General features: G+C 37.4%; 1 protein-coding gene across 8 annotated transcripts in view; it reads right to left on the reverse strand.

Moving 5' to 3' along the window:
* Positions 1 to 601: 601 nt before the first annotated feature.
* The window catches only part of LOC140992056 (voltage-dependent L-type calcium channel subunit beta-4-like), a 72,720-nt gene continuing 56,968 nt past the window's right edge, over positions 602 to 16,353 (reverse strand). For 7 of the 8 annotated variants that reach the window (XM_073462286.1, XM_073462285.1, XM_073462283.1 and 4 more), the window contains 9 exons: positions 15,213 to 15,289; positions 14,729 to 14,748; positions 12,167 to 12,247; positions 9,610 to 9,668; positions 9,018 to 9,127; positions 7,284 to 7,435; positions 6,111 to 6,206; positions 5,102 to 5,287; positions 602 to 862 (listed from right to left, as the gene is read on the reverse strand). In XM_073462286.1, the coding sequence (XP_073318387.1) occupies positions 602 to 862; positions 5,102 to 5,287; positions 6,111 to 6,206; positions 7,284 to 7,435; positions 9,018 to 9,127; positions 9,610 to 9,668; positions 12,167 to 12,247; positions 14,729 to 14,748; positions 15,213 to 15,289 (1,042 nt within the window). Of the gene's footprint in view, positions 863 to 5,101; positions 5,288 to 6,110; positions 6,207 to 7,283; positions 7,436 to 9,017; positions 9,128 to 9,609; positions 9,669 to 12,166; positions 12,248 to 14,728; positions 14,749 to 15,212; positions 15,296 to 16,353 lie in introns of all 8 variants that reach the window. The other variant, XM_073462284.1, reaches the window with a different exon arrangement.

The following is a 16,353-nucleotide window of genomic DNA, read 5'->3' on the forward strand; positions in this document are numbered from 1 at the left end:
ATCACTGGAAAATCCTGAATGCTCGGTACAAAATATCAATGATGTGGATGCGGAGGTTGATCATCTACCAGCATGCAATAAGCTAAATGGTGAGAGGATTTATACATGGCCCAGGGTACGGGTCAGCCGCCTTCAACAGTCAGTGGATTTCCTTCTGACTTGGTGCAATGTCCCAGGCACTTAGAAGCCCATACACCATCACCATCTGACCATTATCCATAATTAGCCTGTTGACACAGGCAACAAGCACTGTCTGCGCTGCACATCTGCTGAGCGTTGTGTTAGTACAATCCCAAAGATCCCACAAACATAAATGTAAGGAATTTATTCTACAGCATTAGTTAATGTTGGCATCCTGGACCTCTTGATACTTGCGTTGTTAATTGGCAGGGGTTGCCCTGGCAGCTTGATTAAAAACAAAAACCTGAACACAATTTTGTTGGACTTTTAAAGAACAAAACAACCAGTTCAACAAAACAAATCAACAAATCAATGTGAACCAAAAGAAAAAAGTACAATTTGGGACTGTTTTGGATCTGTTGCAGCGTTCATTGTGGGTGGAAACTGGGAAATCCTGGCCCTGGTGATGATACAAGTGGGCTCAGAGCCGATGTCGGGAGTCATGGCTGTAGCTGCCTGGTGAACTGCGATTGCGATGTGGCTTGTATGCATCCTGATAGGGGTCCTGGTAGTCCTGGTAGGGGTCCTGCTGCTCCCGGCTATGTTGTGAGCCAGAAGACATGCGGTTGCGTCCCTTGTGTGCCCGCTCATTGTGGTAGTTTTCGTCTGATGTCATCAGGTTGCGTCGTTCGTTCGGGGTAGAATGGTCTCCTGTGTGGTTGCTTTGTCGCATTCTTTGGCTCTGCTAATCATATGGAAATACCAAGGACACAGTTAAGGATATAGACCACATAGCAGTCTATAAACTGTTGACAGGTTTTCTATAAGTGTTTATCTTGCTATTATTAACACTTATATAGTCTCATTAATGTTAATAAGCATCTTAAAAGGGTGTATGAAGGCCTTATTATCTATTAACAAATGCTTCCTACAACAAGAGTAACTAAAGTAACTAAAACTAAAACCCCAAACCACTATTTTCAGCTCAAAAACAATGTATATTGGTGTTTATTAGTGTTGTTGATTGACTCAGGTCCATATCTCAATATTTAGTGCATTTGAATTCGACTTAATGTGTTATAAATATGTATAGCGACTGCACGTTGAAGGTTGAAACCTGGCTATTGCAATTTAATTTTGCTATTAGCGGATCGCAGGTGACTGGTCTCATCACCAGCCACCCTTCCCCTCCATCCCCGCCCCCCTCTAATAAAACTAACGCAGATTGTGGGAGAGGAGTATCAGCGAAGAAGTGATTGAGTAGTTAGACAAAAATACCTATGATAACAGCCAAGTTGCCAGGATAAAATATTGGCAGTTAACGTTTCTGCAAACCACTGACACATTCACACCATACTGTCATATTACATTCGGCCTACATATTTATGACCTGACTTTCATAGTGAGAGGGTTAGGGTGTTTTTGACCAGCAGTCATGGCATCTCCATCTCCGTGTTTTGTGGCAACAAACTTGCTTATATGCTAGCTAAGTATCTTGTATGTATGTGTGTGTGTATTATGTGTATATGTGTGTACCAGCTGTGGGAGGCTGCATAGAGGAGTAAATATTAATATAATAATAATACTAATAAACTTTTTGTATAGCACATAATTTACAAAGTGTTTTACAGGTGAAAAATATAAATAGCACAAGGTACAAACAAGATTAAAAAAAAAACAAGATAAAAAAACAACACACCATAAATAAAATTGATTGATTTTATAATAAAACCACGTAAAATAACAGTAAGGCAAGAGGGACAGAAGCCATACCAACAAGAGATTTACTATAAAAAAGCCTTCCTATAAAAGTAAGTTTGAGGCAAGATTTAAAAGAGATAGCCTAACTGACTTCGCAAGCCTAAATTATTTAGGCAGGGAGTTCCAAAGTTGTGGAGCTCTAATGAAAAACGCCTGGTTTCCTTTTGTAGCAAGTAGGACTGAGGGGACAGTTAAGACGGTCTTGCCTGAGGATCGAAGGCTGCATCTCAGCTCATATGGCACAAGTAAATCAATGATGTAGGCAGGAGCAAGGCCATGTAGAGCTTTAAAAGTAACTAGTAAAAGTTTAAAATCAACTCTGTATTGGTAGCCAATGAAGCATTGCAAGGATTGCAGTACTATGGTCATATGTCTTAGAATCTGTTAAAAGTGTGGCAGCAGAGAGAGAGATGGTCTTGTGGCTGACCCCGAATACAGGGAGGTGCCCAGACGTGATGAAATAAAAGCATGGATGACTTTTACAAGGTCTGACTGGGATACAAAATTGTTACATTTTTGCAATGTTCCTGATTTGGAGAAAACATGATTGTACTACCTTGCATACCGCTCCCCGCCCATAAAGAGGTATTTTATTGAATTTCCAGGGTAGAGACACTTTAGTCAAACCTCTGGGATTTGGCTATTCTTCGGTATAAAGCAATACCCAATTGGCTAGCACAGACTGCTTATCGCAGCTTGACTGAATGTAGGAATTCATTCAAATATTTTCTAAAGGAATAATCCATTATTTTGGGAAATACATTTATGCCACTTTTACACCAAAAATAGCATGTATACGTGGGATTTTTAAACACGGGTAAACCCACTAATGATCGCCCATTAACTTGTTTTTACATTGCCAGTGGACGAGTCTGCCTTTCTGTTTTTTTTTCCTTTGTGTGTCACGTTCGTCATAACAAATGTACCAGAAAAACAGGGAACAGTAGAAACCAGCAGGTCATGTCCCTGATTCGGAAGTTAAGGAGCTATAAAGCTCGCTTCTTTTATATATTATATTGCCAGTAGCCTTAACTTCAACGCACGTTCACCTGGTTGTTGTTTTTAAAGACAGCCAAGCTGTAGGTGATAAATACCTGTGACTGCTGCAGGGTCAATTGACAAAGGAGTCAATCCTGATAATATACATTTACATTGCAGACAAAAGCTAAATGTTAACACATGTAACTGGGTTTCTCAGACAGTGTGAAGGGGTTTTATTCACTTTCTTGCTGAGATTTAGATTAGAAGATGAGGAAGTGAGCTCAATATAAAGACTGGGAAGATGGATGGATGTATGGATGGATGTATGGATATCCTTTATTGATCCCGAGGAAAATTTAGCCATCTAGTAGCTTAAAGGTCACAGATACACACAAGCATATAAAAACACAAATGGAAATAGGAATATAAAAGAGAAACAAGATATATAACACTGCAATGAAGTCTTGTCACCAGATCTACTACAAAGAACTGTCATTACAATATGTAAACTGAAGTAATTAACTGTAAGGTGAACAGTGCAAGTATTGCAAGTAAAGTGATAAAGTTAACAACAGCGCAAGAATAATTACTACTACGGATTACCTAAATTAAATTCAATATGAGATATAATATTAACAAGTGACAATAACAACTACAGGTGGAAAGAGCTAGCCTCTCAGCAAGAAAGCTAATGAGCATAAAGTACATCCCAAAATACTGAACCTGATTTATTTTAGTAACTGTGTAACTTCTGATCAAGAAGGCAAGAACTTGAATTTGTTGAATATTTTGGCATTTTTTTCCCCAGGCCAGCTTTCACTGGTTGTCCACAGAAGGGCTGCATGATTCTTGCTAAAATGTGAATCATGATTTTTCTCCGAAAGACTTAAGATCATGATTCATTTATTGCACTCTTAAACACGAAAGACGACAACAACGCTGAACTTAAACACAACTTATATCAAAGTGCTGGACTGGGTACTTGAGGTACATGGTGATGCACTGTATAATAGTGCTGTCAATCTTCCTTTAATATCACATTCAAATTTAATTCCTTTATTTTTTCTATATTCGCAATTACATTCAAATTTTTTATGCTCAAATTTAGGCAATTAGAAATATTTATAATGTACCTCTTATGTGCAGTGTACCTCTTATGTACAGGGTTATGCAATGCCAATGCCACTATCAATGTGTGGTTGTTATACGTTCTGTCCACTAGAAGGCATTCACACATCACCAATGACTTTAAACTGATAGCTTTCTTGCCGATTCCAGCAGATTCCCCTGCCAGTTTGACTCACAAGCATCACTACTTCATGACTCTGAGTGGTGGCATCCAGATGAATAAAGGTAAAGTGAACAGAAGTTAACAAACTGGTGGTGAAGAAGAAACTAACAGAGGGATAATGGTGGACAGCGGGTAAAAGCAAGTTATCTTTAAGTCAAAAGTCTGGACCCACTTCAGCTTTGAAACACTGATGGGACAAATAAAATCAGTAAAGACTGTGCAACATGCAAGAACTGTCTGGTAAATCAATGTAACATACAGGGGCAACACAATGAACATGCAAATCGTCATCCTGATCTTGTCGCGAAGGTTGGCACTGAAATGTTCCTAGGTTTAGTTGGTTATGCATGTTAATTTAATTTATTTTAACGTGTCATTATATTTTTTTAACACGTCGTTTCTACATTTTGCCTTTTGATGGGTATTTAGTTCTTCAGTTAGACAGATACCGTGATGCATCATTAGATGACTGTCTGTGTCTGATGCCATTGTTATAGTGGACAGTGGACAGTGTATGGTGAATTGTATAATTTCATGAGTTACTCTGTGATTCCCACCCCTAGTCATTGCAGATACAACTGCTCATTTAAACTGACGAAATGGAAGAACTCAAAAAAAATTCTCCATCACTTAAAAAATAAGTATTTGGTTCTCAAGAAGCAACAGAAACTCAAGGATTCAGACATGGTGTGGAACTGCTTTAAGTCTAACAAATTGTTCCTCTTATTTTGCATCATTCAATCAAATACACTGTAGAGTTAGGAGGTTTGACAGATCCCTAACTGAAAAATAAAATATTCTGCCGAGGACAGTGGGCCAGTTTGTCAGCAGCCACAAGCTGCACATTCAAGTGCTTCCTGGGTTTCTTTCTTATTATCATATTATTTCTTTAATAACTACCCATAATAATTTCATCATTTCCATAAGGGAAGGCTTGTGGATGTGTACCTGCAGTCCAGAGATGGTGGTGGGGTAGGGGGTGAGGTTGGTAGGGCCCAGGTTGCGTCCCAGCAGAGGGTTTAGGGGCGTTGCCATAGAGGTATGGGTTGCTTTCCAGTAGGCCTCGAGGTATTCAGCGAGATGCTCGCAGGCGTCTTCCAGTTGGTTTTCGTCCAGTATGATGTCAAACATTTCCTGTAAGCAGCAGATGATCAGAGAGAGGACAGTAGGTATGAAGCTCAAGATGAAAATGAGATGAAACACAACACATGGCACTGTATGTGAAGTAACATTGGAAAGCATGTTATAATATATATAATACAGTATTGTATTGTACAAAAAGAAGCTAGTGAAAATGTATATATATGTATATGTATATATATATATATATATATATATATATATATATATATATATATATATATATATATATATATAGTGAAAACACGGAACACAGGTGAATTGTTTATCCAAAAATACATTTACAAAGTAGTGGTGTTTTGGTATTAAGATACAAAAAATAATTTCATTTGAGTTCAGGAGATGTGTCTCTGAGTGCAAGAACATATTTATGAACAAGTTGCTTCATGTTTGTGGGTGACATGGCCTTGAAATAATATTGCAGTGTCTTTAGGCTATATCAAGAGACATCATTCATGTTGATATTTTGAAATCTCCTCAAACGCCCTTCATAAATGCTAAGACTGGGCGACAAAACCAAATATCAAAAGATATTTGAGTAAGTACCTTGACATCGATATTGCTAAATAATCATCAGCAATGATTGAGTGGGTAAAACCAAGTATTAGAACAAGTAGAACAGTCCGGTAGGTTCTGAAAATTATATCAGTTTTCTGTAATGTAGCCTTTAAATTCAGGAAATAGACAGCACTTCTGTCATATCACAATATGACGACATCCAAAATCTAAGACAATAAATAGTCTCACATCATTGTAATGATTAAATGTCAATATATTGCCCAACCCTACTAGCCATTATATTAGGAAGGCCACTTACTGGAGGGCACTGGGCCAGTTTGTCAGCTGCTACAAGCTGCACATTCAGGTGTTTGCTCTGGGACTTCCCTCTGGACTTGACTAGCCTCTGCAGAACCTGGACAGGATAGGAAAGTACATTATGCTCCAGTTACAATGATGCAAAAGTATCTAGCCTTGGGTGCACATGTCTTCGGTCACCTGGCACCAGAATGAAGGATTCTAGTTCACAATGGGAAGTGGGTGACAATGTTTTCTGTTACACATAGAACTGAGGATGTTATTGTGTGTGCAAGGATTTAATAGTGCTAGTCATAGGTTTGTCAATATAAATATACACAAGTACCAGTTTGCACAGTAAAGTAAACATGCGTTTTGCTGCAGACTGCTCTTACAGGTCAGAATCAGGGTTGGAGGTATCACCAAAAACACTAAGCTTTCCTGGTCAACTGTAGCAAAGCGAGCATTTTGCATGCGAGTAGGGTGTGGTGTAAAACAAATGTGACCAGAATATGACAAGTGCACCATTTCGAAGACACATCTTTGCTGATCTCTGTAGCATTTGGAGGGTGAGATCATTCGCACGCCACACCCAAACTACTACTCTAATCATTGCTGTATTCCCAGTGTGGAGAGAAGAACTGAAGCAGATCTAATCTTCCATGCAAAGGTGCCACTGTGAAGATTACTTGGTGCAAGAGCCTCTACTGACTTCACACACTAAATTAAAAAGCCTTGCATGTGGTTTTTAAGTACAGCATTTCATGCTGGTTTTGTAGGGTACATCCATTGTGCTTGTGCTGAGCTGCTACACCAGTAGAAGGTTAATAATATTAACCTTACATAGAAACAGTTACCTTTAACATGTCTACGTGTTCTTGTTGTTTTTCTTCACCATCTGAATGACTGCATGGGACAGTAGCTGTGGGGATTATATCACACACTTAATTTTCTTACGCTTTGTTTTGTTTTGTCCAGGCTTGACATTATGAATAGACTGATTGCTCCTATTAACCCACTAAAAAAAAAGGTAGAACCCATAAAAACAAATAAAACCAGCAGTTGCTTTAGTATTTGCCATCAAAAATAAATTTCTGGCAAACCTCCTACTGAGCCTGTCACAGAGAATTAAACTTATCTTATTGCTTTGAGATGTGTTTTTCTTGTTTTGCTGTGCCCTCCCGGCTTTCAGTACCTTTGGCGAGGAGACTTTAACGTGAACTATAATGGGGGCCAGGGAGGTCTTGAGGAGCTGGGCTGGGTGGTTTATGGTGTCAGCATCCAGCACCACCAGCTGTAAGGAGCGGGCCAACTCAAAGATCCTCTCAATCTCACTTTGCACCTCGGCTGATGAGAAAAGAAGCAATACACAAAACAAATGCATTCATTTTTAATTTGCACAGCTCTCCATTAACAATCAAAATAATTTACATAGATTCAGTACTCATGAGGGAAATTCTTAAATGGTGAAGTGGAAAGAACTTCTAGAAAGGTTTAAGATTGTACTTGAATTTTTTCATATTACATGATATGATATGATATGATATGATATGATATATTTTATTATATTACATTTTTTATATTATATCATAATTTGTCTATGTCCATTATCAATATTAAGAAGTGTATGTGACAGAAGCAGGATATTTTACAATTTAAAAATAAACCTGACTGTCTCAAATCTTGTCAGTGCAGTAAAACAGCAAATTTGATGGGAATTTAATAATTCAAAATGAATACAAGCATCTTTTTCAGCATTATAATCTCTATGAAAAGAGTTTTCATATTGGCACATATCAGGCAACATATACACCAATACCGATATACAGTATCTGTGATAGGCCAATAACTGATATCAGTCTAATAATAACCAATCATGAACCTACTTAAACTGCAGCACCATATAATCATAGTTATAAACACTTATGATACTCATAAAGCGTTATAGCAATAATCATAACTCACTTGTAATAATGAGTTATGATAAACATTTGTTTATATTATAAACATAAATGTAATGGATTGTAAAATTTGAGTAATCCATTAATTGCATGTGAGTACCTGTTAAAATAAATACATTTCACAGTGTTTTGTATGCTATTCTTGCATTAATTTAATCTAACAATGACCATTTATAGTAACCTATAACAAAGGGATTTCATTACTTTCTTTAAAGCACCTAATGGCCACTTACAGTAACTTATATATAATCACATTATACTGCATTATAATAGTGGATTTAATGTGTTTAATATGATTATAATGTATAACAACTGTAGTGAGTTATCAGCAATTATGAAGTATTGATACTTCACCTTTTAAATCATTATAAAATGCTTTATAATATGTCAAGTGTCATAGTGCTCTAAAAAATATCAAAATATAGATGAATATCAATGCCTAATATTTGAAACTGTTTCATTACTCAATTTCAACAGTATCAATACTGATACTGGCTGTGAGTCGTCACACACACACACCACTGCAGTGCCTATACAGATCTGCCTCCTCACACCCAAGCCTAAATGCTAAATGTTTTTTTTATGCCCACAGATGTACTGTTTTGGTTCAGTCTCATGGCTCTCATCAGCGCTGCTTCCAAACAACAGACAGACAAAGGGGGTAAGAAGCATGATTTAAAATGAATGCTAATATTGCTGCTATTGTTGCTACGTGGGTGTGTAACTAGCCAATTGCATGCTAACACATTACCAATAGAACATAAAACATGATGACATGCCAATGACATTCTGCTGCCCCAAGGTTTTAACATGTTGTACTTTATGTAAGAATATGTTAGGACTTTACACAGGCCTTTCTAAACTTTCATTTAATTATATTCTAAAAATTAGGAAAGTTGGTTGAATTAGCTCCAGTAAAAGTTTTCTCCATGTGTGCCAATAATGTATAAAAGTAGTTACATTCTTACCTAAACTGGAACGAGTGTTGGATCTTTCTATGATGGCCCTCTTACTGGGATTGTTGAGAACAGACCTCTTGGCTAGTGATATATCTGCCGTCACTCGTGTGATAGATATCCTGCAGAATGATGAGAAATAATAAACATTTTAAAACATGAAAACAGATTCAGACAGAGAAAATGTAATATGTCCATTATATGAACAAAATACATCACCACACTCAGGATGCATGCTACCAAGTAGGCTTCTAGCCTTGAGTATCTCCTTGTGGTTGGCCAAATACAATAATAGTTTCTAAATATCTGCTATTTAAAACAACAATTTTTGCACATTCCTTTTAGGCCTCCTACTCAATTATGGCAGGGTGTGTGAGGTTAAATGACAAATTAGGTATATGGCTACACCGATCTTCAGAACCTCATGGATTGCCACTCGGCTTTATTCAAAATAGGATATTGTGACCTGTAGTATTTCTGATTTCCTCGGGAGCGGTGGAGGTAATTTAAACTTGCTAAAATGCAGCAGTGAGATGCATCATTTTCCCAATACCAAAATATGGTAATTTCATGGCACAATAATTAATTGCCACATTTGTCTTACCTGCCATCAAATCTGTGCTTGAGGAAGTCGAACAGTGCTTTCTGCATCATGTCTGTTACCTGCATAGAAAAACATAAGGATGTAAAGAAATAGTTACGTTTTGAATTTGTCTTTGTTATTTTTTTATGGTTATAGGGTTGTTCTGAAGAACAATTAATCTTGTCTTCATGATAAAAATTTTCACATGACTGTATTAAAAATGTTATTCATGGCTTTAAAATCACAGTTTTATTCAATCCTGATTTTGGGACATATTTTAGTGTTATCTGTCTTATAGTTGTTTGTCTATATGAACTGTTATTGCTGTGCGTTTTGGTGGCTAGGCCTAGTAAAAATGACTATCATTTTATGTAATGAAATCTTTGTTGAATACATTTTAAGTCATACATAAAGTATTTAACAAAATGTTGGAAAACACAGGCCTACTTGGGCACCAGCCTCTTCATATGCTGATAACTGTTATATTTACTTATGTTGGAAATGTTAGTAGGCTTATTTAATCTATTGGAAATTAATGATTGTAAAATCATTTTCAAAGGAGCACACCGGTAAGGAGTGTTTCATAGTAACACTGTTGCATATTTAAATTATTTACTTTTACCAAATATCTTCATGTTTTGATCACTTTAATTTCTGCAGTTATGGAGTTATTGCATTGGGTGGGAGATGTGCATGTATCTTTTATGAGATCAGACACAAACATTATCAATGCATGATCTAAACTGTAGCGCTTTACAGAATTGTTTATCTGTATCAGATTGCAGTATTAGTGGACACATTAAATTAACTACACACTCCATAATATTTTACACAATTTAAATATTCTAAAACTCAAATATAGGAAAATAACATTCCTATAATAAGTTTAAAACAATATTGTTATATTAACAATGAAATATCCGTGTGTAATGTAAAGAGAATTATTATTAAATGTTGCCATTCCTCTCAGCTCTATGGAGCATTTCAGCATCTATCAGTAAATTATTTTGGTTTCTCACAGGTCTCATCAGCTTTGTTTTGAGGCAGCTGTTTTGAAAATGTTATCCCTCCTGCCCTGCACCATATGACAGATTAACAAAAACTGATAGCTAGCTAGCCAATGAATACATTGGAGCATTTAGCAGCTAACATGGCAGATATTCCCCTCAGGGATTGGTGGGGACCAAAGAGAGCTATAAGAACACAATATGGTGATTATGCCTAGATCAATGTTGTGATTACAGCTTGTTATAAAATCAATTATTGCAGCTTTAAAATCATAGATTGAATAATGATGCAACCTTTTTCTAGAATTGTTGGAATTGTCTGTGGCAGCAATCAATATTAAAAGCCCAAAATATTAGGGATATGTTGCTGATATTGGTATAAAATGCACAGAATGTAATATCTGTGATTCAGGGTCTCTGAGTTAAAGAAGTGACAAAAAGACATAGCTTAATGATGCTGTGAAATAGCATAGGAGTTGTTGTTTTTATTGTTAAACAACAACCATTGACGATGAAAATCTATCTGACGTGACTCAGGGAGAAAAGTTCATGGACAAGGTAATGTTTTAGGTTAAGTCACATTCACTGACTTCCATACTTATCTTGCCATCGTCACAGCGACCAGAAGCCCACAGTTATCTTGAATAAAATAACAGAATTGTCTTGGTTTGAACATTTTTGGAAACATTTGGGATTATGTTAGTACACAACTCTTTTGTAGTGTTTTTCCTGTGTTTTTGCCTGTATGTGGTTGAGGTGTTTTTTGCAGAGGCTGGCCATGGATATCCTCGTGGCTGGAGCCCCTGTTCCTCACACACCTGCAGCTCATCTACTCATCAGTCTCAGTTTAAGAATAGTGGTCTTCTGTCCACTTGCTGCCAGATTGTATCCACTTGTTCACTCCCAGTGCCACAACCTCAGCTTCCACCGCCCAGTACCGTGAGCCCCAGCTGCACCACCAGCCTTGCCTCCCACCTGAACCACCACCAGCTACCTTATCTCCTGAGCAATTCATTAAATTCCTTTTATCCATTTCCCCTGTCTCGTTGACCGCTTTTGGGTCCTAAGTCAAACTCCAAACTGTAACATCCACATCTTAATTGTCTCCTACATTTAGAAATCCAAATCTAACGTGTCTGCATCAGTTTATCTACACCTCCTCCAATGAGGATTAAAAGCTCTTGCCTTGCTCTCATCATCTGTGTACATCATGACAACTATAGCAATTTTTTTCTAATATTTTGTTATTCCTTGTACAGAATACATTTAGAAATGGTTATGGTAGCAATCAGACATTTACTTTTCAAATAAATCTTCCAATTACACATATTTTTACCTGACCTCTGTTTTTTGTTTTTTTGTCAGTCTGGCTAAGTGGGTGCTGACATATCACAATTACTGTAGCTGCGCCAACAGCAAACATTTTTTTAGGGGATTCAAGGAAATCCTTTCTAATTTTGTGTCATTTAAGGATGCTGCATCCGTGCTATTAATGGTGTTTAAATAAATACACTAAAAAAGTTTCAAAAGTAAAAGCATGTTTTTGATTTTCTTTCCAACCAAAAGCTCACCTCATAACCCTTGAGCGATGGTCCCACCAGCACTACAGGCCTCATGGAGGGAACCACGTCATATGGGGGGATGTGCTCCGTCTGTTAACACGAACACATTTCATCAGTGGCAGTAGACTCATCACAAACTAGACAGTTACAGTAGACAGCTGCAATGGACTGCTGAGTCAGCTGGCCTTGAATTACAATCAGATGTGTTAAATGGTGTCTTGTCGTGGTGAGGCATGTAGCAAACGATACGGTAACTTGTCAAAATGTAATGAAAACAACATGAGAAAAATGAATATTGATGTAATTATTATTCCTGCAAAATATTTTGACAGAGGTTGTTATATTTTTCTGATAATGAATCACATAAACATATAGTATCTATATTTTCAATCAATCAAGGAATTAATACATGTTCTGGCAAGTTACTTCCTTCGAAGCTTTTGTTGTATTTTCCAGCACATTTAAAGGAACAAGTTATTTAATCTTGACCAACTAATACATTCTCATTTGCTACATAGATGGATGGATATGATGGCACTGAAAAATACACTGAAAAAACTACAGTCTAACCAGTCAAACACAATACCAGACCAAGCATCACAATAAGAAGTAACACCATGACACTCTACCATGCCAAAGTGGTAATACTGGACATATTTATGTAAACCGATTCATTAACATACTTTAACTTACTTTAACTTTTAGATCCAAACATGAATAACTTATAGCAAAAAACAACTTAATTATTTGCCAAGGAGATTATGTTTTTGCCCATGTCCATTTGTTGGTTGGTTGGTCAGCAGGATTACACAAAAACTACATTTACATTACATTTACATTTACATTTAGGGCGTTTAGCAGATGCTTTTGACTTACAATAAGTACATTTGTCACAAGAAAGAATCCACAACATATCACTGTCGATAAAGTAAGAATGAAAAAATAGAAACAATTTTCAAGCCCTCATCTGAGCAAAGTAGCTGCTATTAATCAAGGATACCTTAAGTTCATAAGTGCTATGATTGAAGTGCTAAGGGCAAGAACATACAAGTGCATATACGTTTTTTTTTTTTTGGAGTCATGCTATGCGGGGTCGAGGTGAAGTCTGAACAAGTGAGTCTTGAGTCTTTTGCGGAAGATGGCGAGTGACTCTGCTGTCCTGACATTGGTCAGGAGTTCGTTCCACCAATGAAGGCGCCAGAACAGAGAAGAGTCGGGACTTCGCTGAGCGACCTTTGTTTGCTCTCAGCGATGGCCAGCCAGCTGATGTAGTGGAGCGAAGTGCTCGCTATGAAGTACTACTGAACAGATTTCCATAAAACTTAGATGGAGAATGGGTCTTGGCCAAGAATATATCCTATTGACTTTTGGTGGGAAAAAGGACAGATCCAGGAATTATTTTCTTTAATGTTGCTAGATAGGGAGTTTTTCCAACATTTTCATAAATTTCTCAAGGAATAATACATGGATCTTGATGAAAAAATCAGGCGTATCTAGGTCACTAGTATCTACGAGTGAGTACACTGATGCGGATCTGAGATCTGGATATGGGTGGTTCAAAATTTAGAGTGATGCAGGGCTATCAAGTTCGATATTGAGTTATTGAGATATTGAGGCTTGATTGAGTTAAGGGACTGTAGGGCCTTGGCAGAGGTATTCCCTCTACTGAGTGCCACTCTAGTTGTAATTAAGGACTTGGATTTTTTACCTGAAACTCTGAATCAACACCACATAAATAGATCACATAGATGTTTTTGAAGTAAATTATTTCTATGCTGTAAACTGAATGGTATTTCACGTTAAACGTTTAGTGTTAAGTGTAGGATTCATTTGCTTTCTTTGCTTCCATAGTGGCTAAAGGAAACTTTTTTGTCATGAACAGTCATACTTTAAAGGGAAGCATTTACTCCATGGACTTCTAGCACCACCCTCAGGAAACACATTTTTGTCTCACTTGTGGCAAGGCTAAAAGATAGCAGACATGATGTTAGTATGTCACTTTTTCTGCCCCTAATTACACAATCACATTTTGGCAAATCAACTTCTTCTCTTTTTTGAGTTGTAGGATGTGATTGATATTGAAACCACCTAAACTAGGTCGGTTAACTCAACTTTGCATTAACACCGGAAATTGGGTAAAACGCTAGCCTGGCTTTGTCCAAAGAAAATATGCCTACCAAAGCTCACTAACTGGCATGTTTGTGGTAGGCAGATTTGTTTTGCCTGTGGACTGCCAGACTTGCTTTATCCCCTGTTTTTGCTCCTGTAATAGTACATTTTAGTACATAGTACATGTATAAAACAAGTTGTAAAATACCTACTTCTTTCCCCAAAACATTCTCAAAAGTACTGTGTGTAAAGGAAGTTGCAGTTATCACACTGGCCACTATGGCACGTTGGCATCACAGAAATGGTGATGATTTGGCACTGTATACTTCAATAGGGCTGAAGTATTATGTGCCCTGGGATGTGATATGAGGATTCATCCTGTAGTTCCTGTCCTGTTTTATGATGGTAGTAACACGAGTCTAGTGTATTGTGAATGAGTGGGTTTTACCGTCACCAACTTACCACTTTCTGTTTCTGCTTTCCTGTAGGAGGGGAGAGAAAACAGTGACAGCATCGTCAGGATCTGCTGCAAGGGGAGGCATCGCCATAATATCTCAGAGACATTCAAACATGCTTCATACAGCATAATTCTTAGCAATTGAAACCTATCAAGGATAACTGGCATTATAAACATATAGAAAGTATTTCTATTGTCCTATGGTTATATTCACAAAGTCACATGAGTGCAGTTCAGGGGGGTTCATTGTCTTGTCGTTGGGTTCACACTGTGGTAAGCCCCAGTCTCAGAGCGCCTGCAGTCCTCAACTGGAGGAAGAGGAGGATCATGGGATAATGTACCAACAACTCTACGCAGTGAACTTATGCTCTATGCAGAGACATGGGAAGGCTTTAGAGGCTTATTCTCTCTATGTTGAGATTCTGGAGGCTTGGCTCTAAGTTGGCAGCTGGCTATTATTGGCCCTCTCCCCCTGTCTGATGTTCTCACCTGCCGAGGATATGAGGGGTCGGATAGAGGCTGATACCTCATCCTCTACACTGGAAGAAGAGTTCCCTCCAGACTTACTGGAAAAGACAAGAGGGGATAAAGAAAGACAGAAACACATCAAGGTATTAATGTGGAAAATGACAGAAAAGTAAAATAAATATAAAATAATACATTAAATTGCTAAGACTTTTAAAGTTCAAGTTCAATTCAGTGGAAAGAGGAAAGGTGCAAAACATGGGAGAAAAAAGTTGATCAGCAAAAGAGTACATTTGTGTTACAAGTTATGAAAGACCACAAAAAGGTAGGAAAAACATAGTGCTTCAACTCAGTCTGTGTATATCAGCTACCAACTGCAAAATGTTCACATCTGATTCATTGTAATTATTATTTTGTTGGGTGATTTAATCTTCCATTTGACATCACAAATTGCATTGGTGTCAACACAGGGTAGAGAGGCAGCAACTCCTCTGATGTCAGCACTCGGTGGCCATATAAGTAAATATTTTCAGTTACATTCACAGGTACATGAAGACCTTCTGTCTGTAATTATAAAGTCTAGGGCTGGGATATCATGTCGTCGTCATCACTTACGTCAATAAATCAATTTGCATGAAGTGCATCGCAAGAAAGTAAATCATGCTTTATTTGCATGCTTTATACTTTATATAGCAAGCAAGCAATTAAAACAAATGATCTAATTAATAACAAGCTTTATGATTAATTAGTCAAAAATATTCTCACATACCAATATATACTGTAAGCATTTCAAATGTAAAAATTCCTTGCTGTATAGATTGCTCCTGTCAACAGTTCCATCTGGGCATTTTTTGAAGCACCCACCCCTGTGTGTGTGATATATTCCCTGACAATGTATTATAATTTTTGACAAATATCTTAATTTTGTGTTAAACTTAACGAAAAAAATTGAGCTGTTCCTGAAATGGAATGGACTACAGTAGAATCTGGGGATTTTATGTCATCCACCAAGCTTGGCCCCTGGTGTTTCAAGAGTGGCGTGGCTCCTTTAAAGAATAGGGCAGTTTATATTAAGTGAGTTGAGAGTGAGCAGATGGAAAGTTTAGCAGTGAAGTTGTGGCAGTAAATGTACAGTACACGATACAGTTTGCCCATGAATAAACTC

The sequence above is a fragment of the Pagrus major genome, chromosome 24, assembly GCF_040436345.1.
Source record: "Pagrus major chromosome 24, Pma_NU_1.0".
Lineage (NCBI taxonomy): Eukaryota > Metazoa > Chordata > Actinopteri > Spariformes > Sparidae > Pagrus > Pagrus major.